Raw genomic sequence first — 9,994 nt, 5'->3', positions numbered from 1 at the left:
TCTTACACTGCTTAATTAGGGATGGCTAGCGCAGATAGCCCTCGTTGTAGCTTTGCGCGAAATTCATTAAAAAACAAACAAACAAACCTTATCCTTAGATAAATATTAAAATTTTATTTCGAGTAACAATACATTTTATTGAAAATTTAAGAATCTATAAGTTAACTTATGCTGTTTATAGGAAACATAAATTGTAAACTACATTTACAGTTACTACTGAGGCCATTCATGAAAATTTAACGTGAATACACTACAAAATCTCCTCTATTCTGGCCATATACTTTATATCTTACTGAGTGCTATTATGCCTACAAAGTATGTTGATTTAAGTTTTTCATTTGTCTGTATTATCGTACAGAAAAAAAAAAATCTTGTATAAACTCAAACGTCCTCCAAAAGTAATTACAGTCTGTTACTTGTTGTATGAACAACAATTTAACGGCAAGGAATTAAGGAGAACAAGCAGTTAAAAAAAGAAAATAGAAAACAAACACATACGTCTGCTGAAAACGATTTCCGATGTACTACGTGTCGGTAGTAAACGTTTGTCGTTTTAGAGGATATCGTGCTGTAAGGATGTTCTGTAAGAAATCACTCCCTCCGTCGTTCCATGAAATATGAACTCCATAAGAGAAAAAAAAAATTACATAGCGAAACAAGGAATCGGGTTGCAGACATTCCTGGAAAACGCAATAGACGTACACGTGAAATATATATCAATAACTAAATAAGTAAATAAGAATACATGACAAGTATATAAACAACCTATCAAAATTATCAACCCACTCATGAAATAATATAATTTTATTAGATAAATAAACATGAAGTAAAAGGTCTAATTAAGTACATAATCTTGTCGAAACGTTGTACATTTATAATAAAGTTTTCTTTATTACCCATTCAAGTCGTCTCCAAACTTTTACTTACGATAAGGTTGTGGCGATCTAATATGAATGTTGTCATGAATAGGTAGTAACCTATACAATCACTTAAGTGTGATTATTAATTGGAATTATTATTACGTAACTGGGGACGAATTACTGACTAATTATATCATACGTTTCACCCTCCGGTGGGCAGAGCAAAAATAGTCTATTGTGTAGTATCGACTCGCAATCTGAGGGTCGCGGGTTCGAATCCCCGTCACACCAAACATGCTCGCCCTTTCAGCCGTGGGGGCGTTATAATGTGACGGTCAATCCCACTATTCGTTGGTAAAAAAGTAGCCCAAGAATTGGCGGTGGGTGGTGATGACTAGCTGCTTTCCCTCTAGTCTCACACTGCTAAATTAGGGACGGCTAGCGCAGATAGCCCTCGCGTAGCTTTGCGCGAAATTCAAAACAAACAAACAAACAGAGAGAACCATCCAAACCAGCCAACCATAAAAAAAAACCTGAGCCACAGAAAAAAAATCAACAACAACCGTACAGAAGGGAGGAAGAGGTCTACTTGAACCTGGCCCTCCCAGGTCGAAAATGACATAAATCCCGGAGAGAGGAAAGACATTCGCGCTTATATATAGAGATAAACACCTGACAAGCTGGAGACTTTTATTGTTTGTAGAGTTTTACTTGCGTGCAAACGTCGCCTTTATATTTAAGTGTTCTATATTCCTGATAATTTCGGTTCAAAACCAAAACATTAAAAGAAAAACAACAACAACAGTTTGTTTGTTTTCGAACAAAGCCACATTGCACTATGTGCTGTGTTCATCACGGAGAATCTAGTCCCGGATTTTAGTATTTTAAGTCTGTAGATTTATTGCTGTCCCAATGGGAGACGAAAATGAAAACACTAACATTGACAACAATATTATTTTTCTCAATGTCTGGTCAGTTATCAACCCCCCCAAAAAAAAGTCTAATTTTCACCAACCTTTATACTGTTACCAGTTAAAAATAAAGTTGTGAAAAACTCAATTTTCTTCTGGTAAGAGGTTATTGACACAAACGCCCATATTATTGCATTGTCCCAATTTCTTCACACACCGATATGTATTTTATTTTTTTTAACTTAAATTAAAAGTCTAAATTTAACGTGCCAGTACACAAGCGCACAACAGAGGCACGAGTTTGTTTTGAATGTCGCGCAAAGCTATACGAGGGCTATTTGCGCTGGCCGTCCCTAATTTAGTAGTGGAAGACTAGAGGGAAGGCAGCTAATCTTCTCTACCCACCATCACCTCTTAACCACCTTAACCTTAACCACCTGGCCATGCCGGGCCTAAAGGCACGAGCTACGTAACTGTCAATTTACTAACTTATTTTACATACTGTTCACCACGCTGGAATCCGTATATTGCATCTTATTAACTCATTTTTGTTTTCCCTAATACAACATTCAGGGAAGAGAATTAACATAAGAAACTAAAACTAATGAAAATGCGTGTGTTATTCTTACAATACATATAGGGTCCCAGCAGTAATTTTCAGAGGTCGTAAGTTATTAAGAATTCTGCAATCAACATTCATGGACCTATAAAATAATTGGTGCGTAAAGAATTTCAATAAATGGTTTTAAAAATCCAACGGAACTAAGGTAATAAGTTTGAATATTCCAGTGAAGATTACTTTTAGAGCGTACTTTTGTAACAGCTTTTATTGTTGGGCGGATTTCTATTCAGATTACAGTAAAAAGGAATATGTGAAGTTGAATTCACTTAATGATACAGAATGCGTTTTTTTTTAATACAAGTTATACCAAAATAACAATTTTCAAGGCAATTAACGATAGGCTTAACTTCACAATTAACACTAAACTATCAGTCACTTACTCACTTCTATTTTGTATCTCTATTGATCCGTTAAAAATATAAACTCAAAATTTGCAATAGTTCTGAACTGTTTGTTTCAATAACCAACAATAACTTCCTACTCTCGCCCAACATACATTAACATTAAGAAAATTCCAGACAGTAAACCCACTTCCTCATCACGTGAAATCAACATTACTTCTGGGAAAACACTAATAATGAAAATATCTAAATTAAAAACAACAACAAGATAAACTGTAATACTACCCATTCTTAAGACTGTCAAGTTCCTTGAACAATCCTATTAGAAAATAATAATAACAAAAAAATGTTACGTTAAACTTAAACTTTCGAGTATCTCTTGACAATTAACAGTAATGTTTATTAATATAACATTAAAATAATTAAATTAATACAGACATCACAATAATCAAGTCATTAATTACATGTGTAACATAAAATATTTCTTTACTCATTTACTGTCCCTAACTTACCTATTCACGAAATCTTTTTTTGGAGGTTTACTTTTCCGTAGCTTTTTATATAAAGATAGGAGAATCTATTGTTCTTTATTATCATTTGTCATCTTGTTATTAGGGGGAATTCTCTTCAGGCAGATGGTCGAGGGTGATACATTGGAAGTGATCTCGACAGGTGGTCGTACTTCAGGCGGTCTTTCTCGAAGCTAATCCGTTGGCCAAGATAATGAACTTGGCTTGAACTACCAACTGATATTAGGTTAATATCTTTCAGTATTCTGCTGTTGCACTTCAGGTTGGTTGTTATCATTATCATGTGGTTCCATCCTTGCTTTTATTGGAAATTCAACCTCTGGTGTTGCAACTGTTGCGTAATGCCTAGGGAATTTCTGTTCACAACCTGTGACACTGTTTGAAGCAAGTCTAATCTCACATCTGTGTCTTCACATGTAGTCTAATCCCAGTGTGAACTCTTCCTCTACGTCAGTTACCCATAAATCATGTTCAGTATAGAAGTTTCTCATCATGAGGATGATTTTTTAAATTTCCTCTTACTGGAATTTTATTAACATTTGCTGTTGAAATATATCCATCTTGTTTCATCTCTGGAAGTAACTTTCCACATTTCATGGCTCAGGTCCAATAATGATAACCAAATAACCAGTGTCACTCACCATGTTGAAAGTCTTTCCATAAATTAATTCACTGACTTGTGGACTGGTTTCTTTCAGTAATGCTCTTCGTATCTTAATTGAGTTGATGCTTCCATGCTACTTGATGTGACAATTTCTGGATGGCAATATTAGTTGTTTACCTGCGACGTTATTTGATTCAAGTTCTATCGCCAACTGAAAGGCTTCCTTTAAAAATGTACATTCATTTTGCTTTGTCCTAGTTCACATATCATCATCCACTATGCCATCTATGAATTGGTCGAAAAAACAAATCTACCATTTCATGTGGAACATCTGGTTAAGATAATTGGGTATGTATTTCCATCTTCCACATTTTCCAGAAGTTCTACTGAGGCCTCGTCCTTTCTCTATACTTTGCTTTATAAACTTCCTTTCGAGTTACTACTTTAAATGTATTTGAAAAGGCGGCCACCATTGCCTGATAGTTGCTAGGGCTCTCTATTGGAAAGTTTCTTAATATTATGGAATTTGCTACTCTTAAACGAGCAGCAAAATGAATAACATGCTATTATCTTTTCCATCTATTCACCTTGGACATTATTTCGACCCTGATAAGCTTCCCATTCGACTTCTCCATTACAGTATATTTGTTTCTCAGTGTGCAAAGTTATTTGACATGATGAAGTAATGGTATATCCGGAATAGTGCAGGAATGTCCTGCAGTCACAGGTAACACAATAGTAGCGATAATAGATGTAGACCAAACTCCTAGTGCATATGTTATACGTAATGGTATTTCTGGTCGAAATTCTTGAGTGAATGCAAAGAGAGATGTGACTGGTTTGATCCTTGGATTTTCAAAATTGTAAATACTTCTTTCAAATGTTGCATCTTTACATTGGTATTATTTTGTACTTCGTTGATCTTGTTGCAATCCTTCTACATTTTACTGATGTGCTTTCGCACTTCTTTGATTTTTTCTATTATAATCCTCCTATAACTTCAGTATGTATATTTTCTATCTTGCGTTCGATCAAACTGACCGAGATTCATAATTCTTATATAAATCTCACGCATCATTTTTCTACTTCTTCACTTAAGTTCCTGTCTCTTTCTTTTATATGTTACTAAAAAAGATGTGAAAACCAAAACATATATATATATATCTATACAATATGTAAACATTATCTAAGCAGTTAGTTAAATATTAACATCAAAAAGGAAGAACTGCGTTACAAACAGTAAGACCAAACCTAAGATGAAATAAAACATTTATAACATAAAACAATCCTGAAAACAAACCTCTGCACAATAAAACAAAGTCAAAGTCACCAGGTTACAAGCTATAATGTGGGTATAAGATGTGTTCTGGTTTTTGGTGGTGACTTTGGAAGTGGGACCCACATAGCAGCGGGGATACATCCTCTAGTAGTCTTAACCTCCGTTCGCGAAGCCTCACATGTAAAGAAAAAGAATAACAGGAGAGTAAAAATAAGGGGAAAAAAAGATAAGGAAGCAGGATGTGGGTATTTAAGGTCACAATGTTCCACATTTATATCACCCTTCACTGCCTGCCTACATCTGTGACTTCTCTCAGAATAAAATAAGTGAAGAATAAATAAGAAAAAGAGAAAGAAAAAAAATCCTGCTGTTGGGGTGGCGAATAAGACAACATTAGTTCCTGAAGCTGGTGTTCCAACCTCCATCATGGTAGTAAAAGCTCACGTTGACATGGTAATATTAGTAACACAGCAGAAAAAACAAAAAGAAACCAAGAGCACCAACATCTTGCTCCCTTATATTATTTATGTTTTCTTGTTTTACTTTCTTATTATTTTTTTCTATACATATGAGGCTTAGCGAACGGAGGTTAAGACTGTTAGAGGGTGTATTCCCACTACCTATGTGGGTCCTACTTTCGCAGTCACCTTCAAAAACTATGAGACATCTTATATCCCATATTATAGTCTGTGCTCTAGTGTCTTTGACTTTGTTTTCTTGTATAGCGTTTTTGTTTCAGTCTTGTTTTGTATTATAAATATGTTATATATATACTACAGCCATATTACACAAACAAGTTTAATTTTTGAATTACTACGCAGAGTATTTCAGAATATTTGAAACTCAAACTCAGGTATAAATTCAATTACCGTTCCCATTTTTATACGTACTCTAATTAATATTTTTCTAATTTTAGTTTTAGTATATTTGGGTGATGTGCAGTGATTTATATTTAGGTTACGAATTCGTAAGCCACTAATTCAGTACAGTTTTTGATAGACTACATATAATGTTGTTGTGCTGGTTTAATATCATTGATTTTATTCTTAAAATATATAGAACTTATTACTAAATATGTATTGTAAAAAGTATAAAACCAACGGAAAACCTTAACCTGTTCCTTTCGTGTTGATAAGTTCTATTCGCTCTCTTAGTGACTATATATTTTTTAACTTTGACGTTAGAGTATTTGATTTTTGAAAAAGAAATGTTAATTTCAGGAAATTTAACAATGTTTTGTGTTAAGACCAGACAGTACGAGATATTTTTTTTTAAATTCTTAAACATAATTTTGTTTTCTTATTTCTAGATGAGTTTGAATAAACCTGAATTAAATTTGCTCGTCCCTGTACACGTTATATTACTAATTGAAAGCCAACCAATTGGAAAGTAAGTTATTTTATTTCACCTGCTTCGTAGAAAAATGTAAAATTCTATTTCTGGACGCGAATGACCTAGATTGAGTTAATTTTACGTTTTAGAACTTTATATGTCGGCCCCTTCAATTATGTGTGCCTCCACGATCTTTAATAACAAGGTTCCGCATGTCTATACTATTTTATATACTATTTTATTAGTAGAAGGAAAAGTCCATTGATATTGCAGAGTACAACTAATACCAGGGCGGTAATCCAAAGACAGAAACTCTACCGACACTGCACTAAGAGATTCAACTAAACAGTAAGTGCAACATATTCTAAGCTTAACAAATGTCATTAATTTTTTAAAAAGTAACTTTATTAAATATGCATTTCTAAACAGTCCAACAAAATATGCTTCAAGATTAAGGAATATATATCAATGTTAGTCTTTTAGGTTTAAACTCCTGTTTAAGAGTTTTAAAACAATTATTTAATGTGTGTGTGATTTTTATACCAGTGAATCCATGGGTTGTGAACATACTAAAAGTACGTACACAGAGTTTAGTATTTGCAATTATTAAGATTAAATTTCATTTTATATCGAACAATGTAGTGATAGTGTACTAATATTAGTTAGGTTTAATTGTATTAATTTTACCATAGATGCTGTTGAAGCCAATCATTAACTTGAAATCACTTAAGTTAGATCACAGTGTTTTATTTATAGATGATATTGTAATTTTTTTGTTGGATACTTTCTAGTTGGTAAGACTTTGCAGTACAGTTTGGATAATAAAAAGTCTGCCAGTATAAGTTCATTTTCTGTAAAAGGAACTCTAGAACTAAAGATCAGTGTGGTGATTTTCATAAAAATATTACTAATACTTATATCCCTTTATAATAGAAAATAGAAATTATAATGTTTTCTTACCTCCTATAATTTCTAGGAATAAATGCACTCACGTTACTATACAAGCATATATAATCTCTAAATTAAGAATTACTACAATATTCCAAATAAAGTTTTAACCTTTTTCCAATAGCCTGAAAAGTTGATACTTTATATATATATAAGACAGGAGTATATATGGTTGGGCTAAGCCTTGTGGTATGATTGTGGAAACAAACCTAAATTAACCCACTCCATATTACCAGTAAATATCTATTACTTAATTATATGTTTAATGATAAGTAATGAAAAGGCTAAAGATTTAAAGCCTTTTCTAAGAACAATAACAGCAAAACACATATCGCTGTATACGGCTTATCAAATATACCGCCACCAGTGGTTCAACAGTAAGTTAATGAACTCGTAGCGCTAATAATATTCCATTCTATAGCTTTGTGCTTTATTATAAATAAACAAAATGCAAATCAAATATGCGTTAATACTCCGTATTCCCGTTTTTGTCAATATTTCTATTCAAATAAATCTAATGTTTTAGATATGTGTTTATGAATAATTCCAAAAACACATATAAAGAGCAGACTCGTTTCGAAAATCCTTAAAAATATTTTGCTAATTGAAAAGGAAGAGACATTATATAGAATTTACAAAGTTTCGTCAATAAAAAACGCATAGATAGTTAAATATGTTTTTCCCAAGATTGTAAATTAGCATTTTCAAACATATTTCTAGTCGTCAATGGTGAGGCATTATATCTGTCTACAACATTAATAATGGTAGTATTATAGCAACAGCCCTTGTAAACACATTTTTCATTCATAAACATATTACTATCATCACAAATATTAGTTAGAAAGGTAGCGCATCAGTTAGACGGAAATGAATAAAGCAAATAATGACAGAATTTAAAATTCTAGTCCCCAGGTGGGTCAGCGGTAAGTTTACGAACTTACAATGTAAACATCCGGGATTCGATTCTACGCGGTGAAAACAGTAGATAGCCCAATGTGGCTTTGCACTAAAACTACCACAAATAAAAATATAGCATCTCATATTACATTACGTGTAGAACGTGCTTTTGTATCTTTTAAGTTTCACAATATATTTATATTAGGCAGGAATATAAAATGACACTCAACTCTGTTACTGGTCAGCTAATCTTTCTGGCTGAGAGTAATGCCAACAGTTAACAAAGCCTAAATTCCAGCGTTTAGTTAGGTAGAGACTACAGATAGATTCTACTCAATTTTTCAATCGTTAACTTACATATTTTCTTCTCTGTTCATGAAATCTTGTTTTGTTTTATTGAGCTCAATTAATTTGGATTCTTTTTGTCTTTCAGATTTATCCAGATGTTTAATTCCACTGAAGTGTTAGTTGTTGGGGAACATGACCAATTGAGTCAAGCTGTGGACCAGAAACTTAGTAAACAGAAGATAATACAAACGAAGAGCTTTTTATATCTGCTTGCAAATTTTAAAAAAGTTAGGAACAGGTTTGTATTTTGGATTTTGGGGTTTCCGGGTTTAGGGGTACTTTGTGCTCTGAGTTCTGGTTTCTTTTTCGCCAGCGGTGCCGTCCTGGTGAAGCTGCTGAAACAGATAAGCCCAATAGAGATATTTTTAGTACGTTGTATAGGACAGTTGGTAGTTTGCACTCCCATTGCAATCTATACAAAGAGTTCTGTGTTCGGAGTGAAAGGTGAACGTTCTTACTTGTTGCTGCGAGCAATCTTATCAGGAATATCTGGAAATTGCATATACTTATCTTACCGTTTTTTACCATTAGGTGATGCTTCGACAATTGTTCTCAGCGCCCCTATCTTTGCCACAATTTTTGCTAAAGTATTCCTGAAGGAAGCTTGTGGTATTATCAACACCATTTTGGTTCTAATGACATTAGGAGGTGTCTTACTCGTTGCAAAACCAGCATTCCTGACTGGAAGCTCTATCTCGACCAGTCACATTGTGGGATCAATTATAGCTTTTACCGCTTGCATTCTCGACGGTTTGTGGTTCGTTGCAAACAGAAAGCTGCAGAAGACTCATTTTTCTGTCATTATTATAGTTTACTCAATAGTCGTCATCATCTTGGATACAGTAATTCTTGCTTTTCTGGACGGGTTTAACCTTCGTGTTTGTGGAAACGATGGCATCTACTTAGTTGGTGTGGCTTTTTGTGGCATCGGAGGACAACTTTTAATAACAGCTGCACTTAAACTGGAAAATGTAGGCCCAATTTCAATAGCTAGAACAATTGATATAGTTCTAGCATTTATTTTTCAGGTTACAACGACTGGTGAAAAGGTCACTTGGTCAAGTGTTCTCGGAGCCATTCTAGTGAGCGCATGCGCTGTTTTAACAGCTGTAAAAAGATCTAGGCTTATAAAGTGTGACAATGTTTCACCAAATAAAAACAATACTATTTCCTGTTCATGTTGGAATAAAATCTCTATAAGTTGAAAAATTAGAAAAACAACAAAAGATAGTGGTTGCAAAAAAAGCTTATTTTTATGCTTTACTTGAAAAAAATGAATAAATTTAAATTCTTTATTGTATATAATTATTTATTTGACGAAT

The 9,994-nt window shown here is 33.5% G+C and overlaps 1 protein-coding gene across 1 annotated transcript; it reads left to right on the top strand.

The window, feature by feature from the left end:
* Positions 1-5,573: 5,573 nt before the first annotated feature.
* On the top strand, positions 5,574-9,754 carry LOC111087825 (solute carrier family 35 member G1-like; the record flags this gene model as incomplete). The annotated part of the gene is made up of 4 exons (XM_022395864.1): positions 5,574-5,600; positions 6,457-6,536; positions 8,758-8,840; positions 9,204-9,754. Coding segments are annotated over exons 1-4 (741 nt in total), but the record flags the coding sequence as incomplete, so codon positions are not given.
* Between the last annotated feature and the right edge of the window lie 240 nt (positions 9,755-9,994).

This window comes from Limulus polyphemus, unplaced genomic scaffold (genome assembly GCF_000517525.1).
Source record: "Limulus polyphemus unplaced genomic scaffold, Limulus_polyphemus-2.1.2 Scaffold2698, whole genome shotgun sequence".
NCBI lineage: Eukaryota > Metazoa > Arthropoda > Merostomata > Xiphosura > Limulidae > Limulus > Limulus polyphemus.
Note: the sequence above shows the minus strand (reverse complement) of the source record. Positions and strands in the feature narration are given on the sequence as shown.